This window comes from Paroedura picta, chromosome 6 (assembly GCF_049243985.1).
Source record: "Paroedura picta isolate Pp20150507F chromosome 6, Ppicta_v3.0, whole genome shotgun sequence".
NCBI classification, from domain to species: Eukaryota; Metazoa; Chordata; class Lepidosauria; order Squamata; family Gekkonidae; genus Paroedura; species Paroedura picta.
Window position 1 is genome coordinate 26,645,605 of NC_135374.1, and position 16,532 is coordinate 26,662,136.

Sequence of the window (16,532 nt, forward strand, 5' to 3'; positions counted from 1 at the left end):
TATTCACCTGTAAGTACCTTGGATTTTTTTACTCCTTATTTAATGTTTTAAAATCACTACACACCAATTAGCAAATTGTCTCTGAATAGGCATATAGGAAACAGTACGTTGGAGATGGATGATTGCAGAAATGGACAGTATGATCACATGTTTTTTCTGATTAAACCAATGCTCCAGTATATTGTAAATGCTGTAAACTGATGAATCTCAGTAATTGTTGGTTTCTCTGTTGTGTGCAATATTAGTCCTAAGGCTGTTTTTAGTTCCACTAAATTTGGATTTGGTTAGGTTCCACGTGAAGGTTGATTTTAAATCAGTGGCCAAATTTCTTCATGTTGTTATTAATTATTGAGCCATTTATTTTCAGGGGTACATATTTTAACTGCTAATTTTTCACATTGCCTATAAAACTAGACTTCATGTTTTCTTTTATTCCAGTCACATTCATGGTATTTTCAGTTATTATAGCATGATTTACTGTGGTTTATGAAATAAATACCCCTGTGTTAAATGTCTTAATACAAATACCCCAGAAATTATAAATCCCAATTCAATGTTTTTTATTCAGTGTGTTTTCTCATCCATGTACTGTGTTGTAATACTAGAGTAAGAAACTGTTGCTTTCATCTCCCATCTTCTTGTGCCTGCCCCACATTGGGACTGCGTTTACACAGACTGGATGCAGACATTTTGATTCTAGCTTTAAAACTCCAAAATGAGGTACCTTGGCCCTTTCAAAGCTAGTGAAAGCTTGGGATTCTGGCCCAAAGCATCACATGCTCCAACAGTAGGCACCCCCTTCCTTTACTTTTATTTTCACTGCCACAAGGATAGGAAGGTTTTGTAGATTATGTCAGTATTAGTCATTGATTTGGAATTAATTATGCTCCTTCTTAGAGTGGGTTTGAGAGTCCTTTTCCTGGGAGGCAAGTCCCATCATGGACCATGCTCACCCCAATTGATTTGCTTGTGGTCCCTTGTTATGGCATCCAAGGCACTGTTTATGAAATGTTTCAGATCTGAAACAAAAATGATTCACAGTGACAAGCATGAGCTCAATTGGATCTCCTCCAAAAAAAGCATAAATAGTCAAAGCATAAGGAGAGGGCAGAGTCTACGCCCAAGTTGGCAAGTCCTGTCTAGTCAAAGGGACTGGAGCCTGACCAGGAAGTTATCCTGGTTCTTCCTTGTGCCTCATTTCATGACCTAGCCTCCCTTGTGGGTTCCTTCTATGATGCAGATGATGATCAAACTAGCAACTTCTAGCAGCTACTGCTATCAGAATTGAAAGCTTATTTGTCTTGGCAGCTAGTGGGCTGGACAGCTCCTAGCACCATCATGTTTGATTAGATGGGTGGAACATCGCCTACAAATATTGGAGGAACATGCAAGAAGATAAATGGAGGCCCATTCCACAATGGTTTCATTCTGATCTCCATATCTAGAGCTGGAAGAAGAGGTCTCTGCAGCTTTTTGCTGCAGCTCTGAAAGTACCTTGGACACATCACCCAATGATCCCATAGGTAATCTGATTCCAGGATCTCCTGATGAAGATCTCTGTATTTACCGAGAGCTGATACTGAGAACGATGAGAGCCCTTGACATCAATGTTGCCACCTGACAACCATCAGAAGGACAGAATCTTGAGTTGTCTCTGTTGTGATATTCTGGGTATAGTGGTCTTTCTGTTCTTGGAGGGCTTAGCCAACCTCACAGTCCCAGTCTAGTATAAAACAGCCTCAGCCCAAGCCACACCACATAGGATAATCTATACTGATTAAAGCAAGGCTTCTAAGAGTTTTTGTTCACACACCCTCCACTGTCTTCGTTGATGACGAGTCAGAGGCAGCACCACCAGCCATCATTCACATATCTTCAATTCCAGTCACTCCACTTTTCAAAATGAAAGGGTATCTCATGGCCTAGACAAGAGGGACAAGGGCCAACAACCAGCAAGATTCTATCTGTCCCAGTAGATGAGGATATTTTCAGTTTTAAAGATAGGCTGGCACAGTTTGCAGAGGCTTGGCATCAGATTACTTTAGATAACTGGTTATTATCAGTTGTTCAAGATGATCATAAGTTTGAGTTCGCTTCCCAATTCCCTTCTCACCTGGCTTTTGCTACTATGGATAATCCCTACCTAGAGCTTAAGGTTCAGTTAGAAGAGCAGGAAAGGTGAAGTGGGACAGGTACCAAGTAAGCTTCATTCTCAGGGTTTCCATTCAAAATTTTTCTTGTAGATAAAATAGATGGTGGATTCAAGCTGATATTTGATCTTAGAAAATAAAACTTAAAAAATTCAAAGTTCAGAATAGTTTCACTTACAGTTTTAAATATTTCACTTTCTCTCACTTCTGTGGTTGAGTTCCTTGCACTGGGCATGTGGTTCACAATTCTTGATTTATGCAATGCTTAAATTCATATTTCTATTTACAAATCTCACAGAAAACTTCAGACAAGGTTCTCAGGTGTTCCAATACACTTTCCTTTCAGTTGGGCTTTCTACAGCATCAAGAGTAGTAGCACATCTACATACATAGGGTTTCTCTATTTCTGTTTCTAGACAATCAACTTATTGTGGCATACAAACAAATGAGTAGCCAAGTTCAAAGTGTTATTTCCACCAGTAACCTGTTAGGCCTAACCATGAATTTGGAAAAGTCCTGCAATGTATTGATGCCTCCCTCAGTTCCACCTTAGGTAATGCCTTTTTGCCTGTTGACAAAGCCAGGAGCATTGAGGCAGGCAATAGTGTCAAGCTGCATTAGAAAACACTGACTACCAGTGAAGGCAGTTACTAGGACTTATGGCCTCATCTACTACTGTAATTCCATTAGCGAGGCTGTACATGTGGAATTTGGAGATCTGTTTTGTGAGGAAGTTTGTCCTTAATTAACTGCCCCCCAACTCTGTTTTTTTTTTTTTAATACCAAGGGAGGTGATCACTGCATTGGTAGCCAAAAGATACCAATTTGGTTTCTGGGGTCCACTTTCTGGATTCCTCAGGTTACCCTGACTATAGATTATTCCTTGTTGTGTTGGGGTACCCATTTTTATTTCTGTACAGAGCCAGTGGCCTTTGATGTAAACAACTCCCCATATTAATGTTATGGAGTTTCATGTGGTAAAGTTTTCCATTTCCTTATTTCTCAAACCAGATAGACAACATCACAACATTGTACTATTTAACAAGCACAGAAGCATGGGTTCCTGAAGCCTTTGCCTAGAAGCAATAGCAGTGTGGGAATTAACTATAAGTATCAAGGCCCTTCCTAAAGCCATCGATATAGCAAGGTCTTTAAATACAGAGGTAGACAATCTGAGCAGGGTCTTTCAGACCAATTATGAATGGTCTATCCAGGACAAGTATATTGCAGCAGTTTTTCAACATCTGGGGATACCCTCAGGTGGACCTGTTGACCACATCCCAATACAAGAAGACACTAAAGTTCTGCTTCCTGGCAGACAACAATCCAACTTTTATAGCTATTGCATTCCATATCCCTTGGTCAAGCACATTCTTTTATGCATTCCTCCCCATTTCCTTATCGAAAAGGTGAAAAGGAAAAAAAAACAAATGAACTCATAGGATTTTGATGGCTCCCTTCTGGCTTTTCAGAGCTCCGCTAGGTGAGCAGGAAATATATTTCATTTCCCACCGTCTCAGACCTGCTGATGCACAGCCCTCTACTGCATCATGATATAACAAGGCTACATTTAATTGTATGGAGGATCTAACCTTAGGACACTCCTACTCTCAAGGAGTTCTACACATCCTGTTGTAAGGCTGTAAACCTTTAACCAGGTACTTTTATGGCAGGAAGTGGATGTGATTTCAGTCCTGAGCATCTGCTAGAAAGGAATGTCCTTTTACTTACACATTGTCTTCTGTTCTACATTACCTGTTGTCTTTAATTCAGGCTGGTTTAATAGTGTATTTTGTGATTACATACCTAGAATATATTTCTGCTTTTCATGAGAAACTGTAGAGGACTACTGTTTTTGCCCTTAATTTGGCTCAGCATTTATTGAAAGGATTAGCCAATGTCTTCCCTTCTAATCCCTATATTGTTTCACAGTGGCCGTTACCCCTAGTATTAGCTAGCCTGATAAAACTTCCCTTTGAGCTTCTAGCCTCCTGTTCCTTAATGTTACTCTCAAGAAAGGTAGCATTTTTAGTGCCATCACTTCAGCCAGAATAGGTCACACCTAAAGTTGATCTGCCTTTCCTTAAGATTTTCATTGAGCAGGTTATGTACACCCTAGTTTAACACTTTCTTCCTAAGGTATTTTCCAAATTCCATCTGGCATCTGACACATGCAGACCTGTCTAAGACGACTTCTGCTGTGTGGTGGGTTTAGAAGAAAAGAAGAAGAGCTGGTTTTTTTCTGAGTTCACAGGCAAATTAGTTTTGCATACTCTAGACATTAGAAGGGCTCTCCTCTATTATTTAGAAAAAACCATGATGTTTTGTAAGGACAAAATATTGGTTGTTATTGGTGCCCCAAGAAAGACAAAACTGTTTTAGTCCAGTCTGTGTCCAAATGGGGGGTAGCTTCCATCTGTTCTTGCCACTGTGCAGTAGGAGAGCCATGTCCACTTGATCTTAAAATGCATTCTACTCAAGTGCAGGGATCATGCACTGCTTTTCACTGATGGATTCCTCTTCTGGTCATCTGCAAGCTAGTCATCTGGTCAACAGAGGACACTTTTCGTGAAGTATTTCGATTTAGACCTTCAGGCAAGGGAAAAAATAGATGTGGACAAAGCTATTCTGCAGGCTGTATTCCAGTGAGAGACTCACTCAACCTCTTCTGGTGAATAGCTTGCTAATAGTCCCAATTTAGGGTTGCACAAGAAGATGGAAGATGAAAACAGAGTTGCATTTACGTGTAACTTATTCATCAAGGTATAGACACACATTCCCTCCCTTCTGCTGCAATGAGCTCTCACAGAGGCTATTGTCCCATGGAAGGGGGTTTATGGTGGCTTAGGGGGAACTGAGGAGAAAAGGTGACTGCCATTGGAGCATGTGATGCATTGGGCAGGAATCCTGTATATATGGTGGCTTTGAAAAGGCAGGGCATCCCCACTTTGGAGTTGTTGAGCTAGAAACAAAATGTTTGTGGCTGGCCTGCTCAGGCGCAGTCCCAACGTGTGCCTGCACAGAAGATGTCAGTGAACAACAGTTACAGGTAAGTGCAACTTGGTTTTCATTTATCTCTCTTGGTCGTCTTTTGTCTTGTGTACGTATGCCTTTCTTTCCTTGTATTGTTTATAAAATGCGTTATTTGCGGGTATGTTGTTTCCTATCTCTTGATTTCTCCCAGAGAAATACACTGTTAGTACCATGTTTGCATGTTTCAATGAGATAGGACTTCTTGTCATGGATCCACAGTGGACCAAGCCACAAGCAATAAGTAGCTGGCTCACAATTGACTCCATGATTTTCTCCACAGTTGTGGTCATACCATCTATCCCTCACCCAAGTTTGAACCATGGATTCCTTGCCAAGTTAATCCCTGAGCAGAGCTTTGCCCACTCATTTTACAAAGGTAATATTAACATCACCTCCTAACTTATTTGCCTGCACTTATATCATGTCATGTAATTAAAAATTTAATTGTAACACAAGCATTTGATAAAACAATGTTTTTGTTAAACGAAAGTCAAACGTACCATGCAATGATTCCTTCCACTGAATATTCTGCCTAACTCTAATAATCTGAAGTACCTTATTCACTATTGGTTGCTTAGATAGTTCCAATAGTAACACGAATACAATGGTATACAGTGAATAAGAAAGTAATGTTTTCATTTACAGCCATTTATAGGTATAGATTTTTAAATAAATCTTTTCAAAAAAGAGCTCAATCATAAGGAACAATTCTAAAACCATATTCTCAAGGCACAGTGGCTTTCCTTCATTTCTAGTTATCGGATATAAAGACATTTATTTTGAGTTGTAGTCCTTTCTTCACTTATCGCAACCGATGATTTAAAAAATCAGTGACATTGAGGGGGGGGGGGTGCAGTCATTCTGTTCTCTCTCCTGCCGAATCTTGTTTCCTAAAATAGAAGCTGAGGATGCACAGCTTTCTTGCTGCTTTTCCATTCTAGGGTTATATCTACCGCTGACCCTTCTTAATTAAACACCCCAGGAACGAGGGCATGTAACACCACAATATTCTCATTCTTCATTTTTTTTTTCCTTGTGAGTATACAAGCACATGATGGTAAAAGTTGCAGCAGACTTATGGCAACTCCATAAGGTTTTTAAGGCAAGAGACAAACAGGTGGTTTGCCATTCCCTGCCTCCGCATGCAAACTGCATTAATAGTTGTATAAAGCACACATTAAGGGACTTTAAAAAAATCTCAATCAATCAACAAGACTGTCTTAGGGCAGCTAGTAGCTGGATTTAAAATAAACAATTTTATATGTTGGGGTAAAAATGATCCAACAGCCCAAGATGGGAATACTCTTACAAGGGTTTACCTTCACTTCCATTGTCTGGTGAAGGAGAAGGGAGATCTGACCCCAGTAGTTAGAAATAACTTCCTATACCCATGAAGAGGAAGAGAATTACATATGCTGGAGCTGAAAACATAGACTTCTATAGGGAATTTAGGCAGTAAAACGCATTCAGCAGAAACACAGAGATGGGTTAAGAGTTGTCAGTGTAATAGAATCTCAGAATGATAAAGTCTATCTTCACAGAGGTATTCAGCATGGGGATTCCCAAAAGACAGAAGTGAAGGTGGCTGCCTAGTTTTCTGGGGCTTCTAAGAAGCATACATAAAAGCTCCATCATCCCAATAAAGATCCTGTTCTAACTTAGAGCCACACTGGACATGTTTTAGGTGATGGGGCTTGCTAGGCATATGAAGATACAGCATGCTACTCAGAAGAAGATTTTGTAAATGGACCTCATTATATTACTTCTAGTCACAGAAAGCCATGATAGCATGTTTGAAGTCAGATCTTGTTCGACTATTTTCCAAAGGTGCATGCTGTTGTTGAAGGAGGATGATTACAATGTGCTGCAAAGGATGCTGGCTTTCAAGCCACACGGGAAATTACAAGTGGTGCAAAGTACAGAATGTCACCTATAAGAATCAGTTTTGAAACAACCATGCTGGCTAACCACAGCTCACTGTTGGCCGATAATCCAAATTATTAAAGTCTCAATGAGAGGCCTTGATCGGTTGAAGACACTGTCATTTCCTATGTCTGCAGAATGAAAGTAATTGGTGACACTAGCTTTCACTTTCTGTCCCATATATGAGCGCATCTGAAATCTTGTCACATCAGCCTTTTCATCATCATTTTCAAGAGCCCATTCCTCTTTGTATCTACTGCTTAAACACTGGTTTGTGCTCAGCTAGTGTCTTTAATTAAATTTTGCTTGCCTTTGGTCCACCATTCCTCCTCCAATAAGTTCAGAATGCACAAGCTATGCACATTTTTATCTCCTGACACTATGATCCTCAAGTATGCATCCTTGCTACCTGTCATCCTGCCTGTGAACTTTTTAAAAATCAAGGGCCTGGTCGTCAAATTCTCCACCATTTCATAGCTTACCTTATTTCCTCTTACATTTTAATTTTACCAAGGCCATCTGTTCTGTGCTCCCTATACCTCCCTTGATTGTTTTCGATTTTGTGTCTGTCATAATGTTCCTTGTGCCTGGAACTGTCATTCTCTCTGTATTAACCATGCCATTCCTCACAATGACTTCTTGAAATCTGTTTATTAAAGAGATCCTTTTGTTGGCTCTTTTTTAACAGTCATAACCTCCTCTATTGCTATTAGACTCTCTAGTTCATATTTTGCTACTTGTTACCAGTTGCAGCCCTCTCTCCCTTTTCCAGCTCTATCTCAGGAATTGCATTATTTATCTCAGTTCTTTACTGAGCTGGCATATACGAATGCTACATAATTTTATAATATTAGTTCTTGTCTGAAAGCAAACTGATTTCTTTGCCGTGTGGACTAGTCTTCAGTGGATTTTAGAGACCAGGGTTCAAATCAACTATTTATTTACTGTATTTGTAGTCTACCTGTTTCACTGAGACTCCAATCCGATTACACAGCATAAATCGCAGAATATCTAATAAACACTGCAGTAGAGCTGTGATTACAGAAATCTGAATAAGCATACTGTATTGTTACGACTCAAGGAGTGTAGTCCAAAAATGCTCTCAGAACCAACAAACAGGAGTCCCAGGCAGTGGGATAAAACTGAAGTCATTTATTGAAGAAAAGCAGGAAGCATTCAAAAGTCGGTTGCAGATAGGCAATTACTGTCAAAGACAATATTTCCTGGGCAAACCAGAGTACTTATTCCTTTGTACCCCACGCCCCACAAATCACCATATTTTGGGTGTGAAGTTCCTTTCCGACATAAAATCCATTTGATCAACAACAGTGTAAAAATAAGCAACAGTGTGTCTGGGCAACATGCACGTGTTGAAGCCCTGATGAAGATGTGTTTATATACTAGCATGGAACACAGCAATAAGGCATTAACATAACAGAGAAGCCCTCTGCACTCAGAGGGCCAGAGAATAACCAGATGCACCAAGATGGAAGGGGCATTCCCCAGGAGTACAGCTCCAGGCCGGGAGAAAACAGTCAATTTGACATGAGCCAGATGTGACACATGACACATAATACAGTCTACAGATACGATGCGGAAAAAAGTAGTTGCAAGTATAGAAAATAATGTAGCAACAATAATAGTCAATCTATCTCATGGTTGATATTCCTCTTTTCCTGCTTCCTTCAACTGTTCCTAGCATTACTGTTTTTTTTAAATGAGCACTGTCTTCTCATAATGCAACCAAACTATTTTAACTTCTAGGGAATGTTCAGGCTTGATTTGATCTACAACCCACTGATATGTTTTTTGTGCTCCATGCTATCCGTAAAACTTCCTCCAACAGCACATTTCAAATGAGCTTACTTTCTTCCTGTCAGCTTTCTTCATTGTCCACCTTTCACACCCAAACATAGTGATGTGGAATGCTATGGTATGAATTATCTTGATCTTGATCATGAGCAACACATTCTTATACTTAATAATCTTTTCTAGCTCCTTCATGGATCACTCACCTTCTGATCTCTTAGTTGCAGTCTACTTTTTATTTGAGAAGTGAGTCAAGTAATCGAAAATCTTCTAACAATTTCACTTTCTTCATTGTCAGCCTTAACGTTGACCCTAGTAGTCATTACTTTTGACTTCATGCTCAGCTGTAATCCTGCTTTGGCACATTCTGCTTTAACTTTAAAGTATTCACTGTTTTCTATAAATAATGTATATCATCTGCATGTCTCAAATTGCTAACATTCCTTCCAGTTTTCACTGCACTTTCATCTAAATCTAATCCAGCTTTTCTTATGAGACATTCTGCATATAGACTGAAGTGATAGGGACATAAAATACATCCTTGACTGATACCATTGCCAAGTGGAAACGGTTCTTTTTCTCTGTGTTCTGTCATGACAGTATCTTGTCCAGAGAATAGATTGCACATCAAAACAATCAGATGTTGTGGCATACTCATTTCTTTTAAAATCAACCTTCAGTTTTCATGATTCACACAGTCAAAAGAATTGCTGTAATGTATGAAACACAAGCTGATTTTCTTCTGTAATTCTCCCATATTCTTTAGTAACCAATGTAAATTTGTAATATGATTTCTGTGGTGAAGGTCATTGTCGTAAGACTTCAATCATCACTTTATTCACATGAGAAATTAATGTCATGGTCTGATAGTTGCTGCAGTCTTTGATGTCTTCTTTTAACGGTTATTTATTAATTTAATTAATTTATTAATTGCCCCTCTGTCCAGGCTTGGATACAACATGCGTTTCATCAACAGTAATAAAATCTTTACACTAGATGTATCAAACCATGCAACAATGGTAATCTCTTCCACTATATATTTCTGGTAAAGCCTTGGGAGAGGAGCATGTCTCATGGCTTAAGTGCGACTCAGCACTTAATACCCACTCAGGGCAGCTGTCCCCCCTCTGAGTGCCTCCTCCTCCAGCCGGCTTGCTTGTCTGTCCAGTGCCCAGCCAATTGCCTTCCGTCCCCCACTCCTGACTACCCCTTCCTCCTTCCACTTGGAGGCTGCAGATCCCTGCTGCCTGAGAGCTCCCCCTGTCAGTGAGTTCCCTAACAGCTGCCTGCAGCCTTTCCAGGTCCTGGGCGGAGGCCGTCTGCGGAGTTCTTCCACTCCTTCCCCCTAATCTAGCACCCGTTGTATTCCTGAAGGCAACGTGCTTGGGCCCTAGTTAACAATAAAATAAGAAAACGCTCTCAATGCTCTATCTTAGTATATCTAATTCTAGCTGGCATAGGGTATTCTGAAGTGGAAGACATTCTGTATGTCATGGCCTTGGCCATATGCCTGGTGCAGTAGCACCATTTTGCAGTCCCTGCAGAAGCTTGATAGTTCTGTCAGGGCCCAAGTCTCTGCTGGGAGCATATTCCATCAGATTGGGGCCAGTTGCACTTCTTTATATGATGTGCTATAGCTTAGGTGTAATACCTTTCACAGTTTCCCACCTATGGTTGCAAATAATAATAATTAAGTTCTTCCTTGGACTTGCTTCCAAGTAAGCACAATTAGGAATTCGCTGCATGGCCCTATTAGGATGGTATGACCTAAATCACAGAATTGGATATCAGGCTTAGCAGCCTGTTCTAGAAATAGAGTTAATTGTAAAACCGTCTTCAATGTTTGCCATTGTCATTCCTCTGTCATAGTGTTGTCATTGTTAATGTTTTTGTTGTATTTAAAGTTCATTTCATTGTTAACTTGTTTTCCTTTATTCCAATTAACATTAACTCAGTCCTAAAAGTTGAATTTTCTATCGTTTGAGCAATGCCTCTAAAACATGCAATCTTGAACAAACAAGATCCAGTTGTGATGTTGCATTCCTTAAATATCAGTTTTAAACTGCTAAGCACTTTGTAAGCTGTAACATTTCCAGGGTGTTGCTTTTAGGTATTTTTATTTTTTAACAATAAGATACAAAGTAAGCATTAAAAAGCCCTCAGATGTTGCATTGTACAATTAATTTCCAGTTTGGGATTAAATGTTAACTCCCAGATAAATCTTCAAAATGAAATGTTTTATTTCTACAATTTTGAAGCTATTCAGTTAACTTTCTAAATAAAAGAGAATATCCTTAATAAATCACAGTAAAACAAGGAATGTAAAGAAAGGGAATCTGACAGATGAGGTCACCTCCAACACCATGTAATTTTCTTAACTAAGCTTGTTATGTTGCCTTGTTTTGTTAAACGAATTCTTCAGTCACAATGAAACACAATAGGAAAGAGGCATCTGGCAACCAACTGCTTACTTCTGGAGAAGGTTAAAGTCACTAGCAGTGCTCCTTCCTTTTCTAATAATGTGCCTTCTTCCTACAAGAAGCTGAGGAGTGCTGGAAATGTACAAATATGCTGTCAAAATTATAACTTAAACTTATTTGATCAGTCATCAGTGCTACTGCTGTCCATCTCCAGCTTGCCAGTTAATTAAACAGATATAAAAAGCCAGTTCTTAAGCGTGCCCAAACATATTGGCTTGGATTTACCGGAACAAATGGATTTCTGTCTGCAGAGCACAGCCTCATCTCTCACCACTGCAGCCCAGAATACCACATGATATTCTTCTTCATGGGAGACAGGGGACCACCAATGATATCATGGAGGCCTACAGTAGAAATGGGCACTGGCAAAAATCACTTCCATTAGATCTAAGGAGCTATGGAACAAACAAATTGCCTATCATTTTATGAAGTAAATTCCTAATTACTGAATAAATTATAGATTTCACTTGAAAGGATAAAAAAATGATGTCTTGACAATGTGGGTAGCAGAAAAAGACTGCTAACATGTTGCATGTTCATCTGTTTTATTATTCAGTTTCACAGGTCTTTCATGTACACTCCCACCGTCTAAGGCAGCCTTTCTCAACTTTTTTATCCACAAGAAACCCCTGAAACATCCCTCAGTCTTTGAGAAGTGGCACACCTGGAGTACTGTGTGCAGTTTTGGCACACCTGGAGTACTGTGTGCAGTTCTGGCACACCTGGACAACTGTGTGCAGTTCTGGAGGCCTCACTTCAAGAAGGATGTAGATAAAATTGAAAGGGTACAGAGGAGAGCGATGAGGATGATCTGGGGCCAAGGGACCAAGCCCTATGAAGATAGGTTGAGGGAGTTGGGAATGTTCAGCCTGGAGAAAAGGAGTTGAGAGGGGACATGATAGCCCTCTTTAAGTATTTGAAAGGTTGTCATTTGGAGGAGGGCAGGATGCTGTTCCCATTGGCTGCAGAGGAAAGGACACGCAGTAATGGGTTTAAACTACAATGATATAGGCTAGATACCAGGAATAAAAATTTTCACAGTCAGAGTAGTTCAACAGTGGAATAGGCTGCCTAAGGAGGTGGTGAGCTCCCCCTCACTGGAAGTCTTCAAACAAAGGTTGGATACACACTTTTCTTGGATGCTTTAGGATGCTTTGGGCTGATCCTGCCTTGAACAGGGGGTTGGACTAGATGGCCTGTATGGCCCCTTCCAATTCTATGATTCTATTATGGTGCAAAATATGGTTGGGAAACATAGCTGTGTACTTGCCCACCGGTTACCCTCCCTTTTCCATTCCCTCCAGGCCCATCATTGGCCACTTGGGGGGGGTCAACATGACCAAATATGCTCATATCACCTGATATGACCATATTTGTTAAATATTTAACAGATTTAAAAATACAGTAAACATGAATTAACTCCCACCCATTCAGAAAACCCTTCCAGGGCCATCAAGAAACCCCAGGATTTCATGAAACTCTGGTTGGGAAAGCCTACTCTAAGTCAATATACATCTTGATATTAGTCTAGGGAACTAATGGATCAGGGAGGAAGAGTATCTTCTGTGTCCCCTGTAACACAAGAATTTTGGGGTGAATCAGTGAAAGGTATATACTGCAGCAGTGATCCGTAGTATATACTTACATGTCCATATATATGGTATGTGCTACGTCAACATGCTGCCTCCCTTGACAAAAGTTTTTCCTGTATATATTTTTAAGCAGTTCACAAATGCACAGTGGTAAGCTCCATTCACATTAGTGCTTTCTGTCTGTGTTGGTAGAAGTTTAGTGTTAATGAAGCCATTCTGATGTTATGCATGCTAGAATCAGTGCAGAAACTTCATTTTGGTATTTTTAGTTATGAAATAGTACTTTTGTGGATTTATATAGTATAAATACACTATAAAATTAGAAAAATATAGTATTTACCACTGCTATTGGGGATGACTATGCATGGACTGTTATGAAAGACTGATAATAACAGAGTGAGACACCCTTTTTGAAAGTGGCAGCAAATGTTCAGAATAGAAGAGAGCTGAATGATATTTATATTTACTTTCAGAAAAATATATAATTGTAAAATGGTTATGACTAAAATGTTAAGAGTATAATTACAATAACACAATAGAAACAATATGGATGGAATTTAAAGAGTTGTTAAGAGCTTGACCATATCTAGTGGACTATTTTTGGCTTTTTATCATTGAAAGCAAACTGTACCATATCTCATATTACTGTTACAAGTTCTTCCCCTTCAATAAGCATTTGTTATGTAGGGTTGGCCATCTAGCTTCTACATTTTATCAGATTAAAAGCATTTTAGTAGATACAAGGGGCAAAGCCCATTGCAGCCAGGAATGCAACAGGCGCTAGGCCCCCCTCCCCCACCCTGGGCAGGCCCGCCAAGGCACCTCCCTGTGGTGCCCAAAAGGCCTTTTTTGGGGGGAAGTGCTGGTTGGGGATCCTCCTGGCGCTGCCCTTAGCAGCCCTGTTAAGGCCTGGCATGGCTACAGCCACAGCTGTTTGGGGAGGTGCGAGCATTGGCGGGGGCTCCCTCTCTCCTTCCTCCACCCCACTCCCACTGCCCCTGACCACAGTCCCTGGCCCTCTGCCCTCCCTCCCAGCTCCAGCTGCCCATCTACCTTACTGGTGGCTGGCACGTCTTCCAGATGGAAGAAGTTGGAGGGGGACACTGCAAGGGGATGGGGCATCTCCCTTCTAATAAGCTGTTCGTTGGATGGATGGCAAATCAAGGATGGAACAACTGGGACAGCGTGCTTTTGGTGGGAAGGTGATGAGTCCTAGCTCCTCCCATCACCCTCTTACCCTTTCTTAAGAGGAAGAGATCAGAATTCCAGATTTATATGGTATGACTTCCTGATGTTAAAAAATCCAATTTAGGAAACATCAGTACTTTGGACAGATACTGTAAGGGTTGGGTATATGCACTGACTACTTGGACTGTGCAGGGTAAGTTCTACCTTTTGATTAAGAGAAGTATGTGCAGTTTGGATGTGGAAATACACCATTCTTTGTTTCTCTTTTAGTAAGTTTAATGTTTTATTCATTTTTGTTACTGGAGATTTAAACTAATTTCTTTAATGCCATTGTTTTTGTAATTGATGAAAAATCAATTGGGGGGGGCAGAATGTCACAGTAGTTGAGTTTGCAAAATCTAGTAACTTCATTACTGTTGTCACAGCACCAGTCTGCCCACGAAACTGGAGATAGCTCTAGTAAATTGCAGAGTCTTCTGAAATGATCTTCTATTTCCTACTGGCAGTGCTGGAACCAAGGAGCATGCATAACTCTTTTGTACTAAGTCAAGCCCCAGTACTGATGGCAAGGCTAAATGAACACAAAAGAACTATGCTTCACTACATTCTTCTGACATCACTTTCTTACCAGGATAGTTGGGTGTGTTTGTGTGGAATGTGATTGAATACATATTGGCATTGCCAAGGCTTTAAAAAAAGAGCATGAAATGGGCACATACACATAAGAGAATGTCAAACTTAGTGGGGGGGGGGAGAAAGCACTGCAGGCCTCCACCCCGTCCAGAAAAGCTGGAGCCGGCCTAATATGGACTTTGTTTCTGCTTCATCTCTTGTTGTATTTCCTCATGTTAAGAAAAAGCTGGCAAACCAGTACTACAATGTGGATTACTGTCAGAGTTTGATGAAACGTGTCCTGTGAACTAAATAGGTCACTAGCTTTTTAGACTTTGAAGATACCCAAAAGCTTCACCGAAGCCTTAGCATGGCTGAGTAAATAGAAACCAAAATGAATAGCTGTTACCTTATCAGCTTCTTAATTTTCACAATCCTAAAAATGCCTGTGCCCACACGTCTACAAAATTGTGTTTCTGTTACTAAGGTATCACTGATGGTACTAACATATTTTTATAACTTTTATATTATAGACACACCTGCTGTATTTCCAGATAATATCAAAGAAAAAGAAACTCCAACACCGGTTGAAGATATTCCTCTGGAAAGTTCAATTCCTCATACTGATTCTGGTATTGGAGAGGAGCAAATGCCCAGCATCTTGAATGGGACAGACTTGGAAACAAGCACAGGTCCTGATGCTATGAGTGAACTGTTGTCTACTTTATCCTCTGAGGTAAAAAAGTCTCAGGAAAGTTTAACAGAAAATTCCAGTGAAATCCTCAAACCTGCATCCTCAATATCAAGCATCAGCCAAAGCAAGGGTATCAATGTAAAGGAAATACTGAAAAGTCTGGTGGCAGCTCCTGTTGAAATTGCAGAATGTGGGCCTGATCCCATCCCCTATCCTGATCCGGCACTGAAGAGAGAAACACAGCCTATTCTCCCAATGCAGTTCCATTCCTTTGACAGGTATATGGCACTATTAGTTCATTATTTTGTATTCATTAATCATGACAACATATAGCTTGTATATATGAGATGTTAAGCAAGATTTAGCAAGGAAAGTCAGCTGTTTGCAGTTTTACAGTAGATTATCTTCGTGGAAAATGTATTTGGATTGAATTTTGTGTTAAGCAATAACTAAAAGTAGAATTAGCATTCATAAACCAAATCTGTTTTATGACGCTACACCTTTTGTCAATGCAAAATAATGCCTTTTGTTTTGAAATAATCACTTGACAGGAAACAAACTTAAAAACAGAAACAGTATTAGCCTCCCAATTTGTTTTTTAATATACCATTCAACAGTGTGTAGTGAGTGTTATGAGAATGAAGATACAACTTCAGTCTTTTTCATATTTTTGTATTTAGTGTACCTAAATTTCATCTGAAGAATATTAAAACCCAGCATTATGTTAAAATTAGTTAATTTGAAACAGTTTTGATTTGAACTATAGCATCTGACTTGTTACAAAGTTCCTAACAAAAGTTTAAAACTTAAGCAGTTAGATTTTGAACTTCATTGACAAAGCTAAATGTTATGCAAATTCATTACATCCCCCCCATACAGTATTAGGATCACACAATAGCTTGATTTAGTAAATTCTCCATTACAGTTCAGTAAAGTTTTAGGAAATTGTTATGTAAATTTAGCATAGTTATAATTAGTTCTAGTAGATAATGAACAAAAATATAATTTGTGGGGCTATCACTCCATACCAGTCCTATAGTAACATTGGGGC

The 16,532-nt window shown here is 39.7% G+C and overlaps 1 protein-coding gene and 1 long non-coding RNA gene across 13 annotated transcripts in view; one reads left to right on the plus strand and one right to left on the minus strand.

Moving 5' to 3' along the window:
• The window catches only part of NBEA (neurobeachin), a 438,607-nt gene that overhangs the window by 110,460 nt on the left and 311,615 nt on the right, over nt 1-16,532 (plus strand). For 9 of the 12 annotated variants that reach the window (XM_077341872.1, XM_077341873.1, XM_077341876.1 and 6 more), the window contains 2 exons: nt 5,464-5,559; nt 15,321-15,759. In XM_077341872.1, coding sequence (XP_077197987.1) covers nt 5,464-5,559; nt 15,321-15,759 — 535 coding nt within the window. The remainder of the gene's footprint in view (nt 1-5,463; nt 5,560-15,320; nt 15,760-16,532) is intronic. The other 3 variants (XM_077341878.1, XM_077341879.1, XM_077341883.1) reach the window with 1 other exon arrangement.
• Nucleotides 1-16,532, minus strand: part of LOC143839623 (uncharacterized) — a 116,025-nt gene that overhangs the window by 70,764 nt on the left and 28,729 nt on the right. The gene's annotated exons all lie outside the window — the stretch shown is intronic.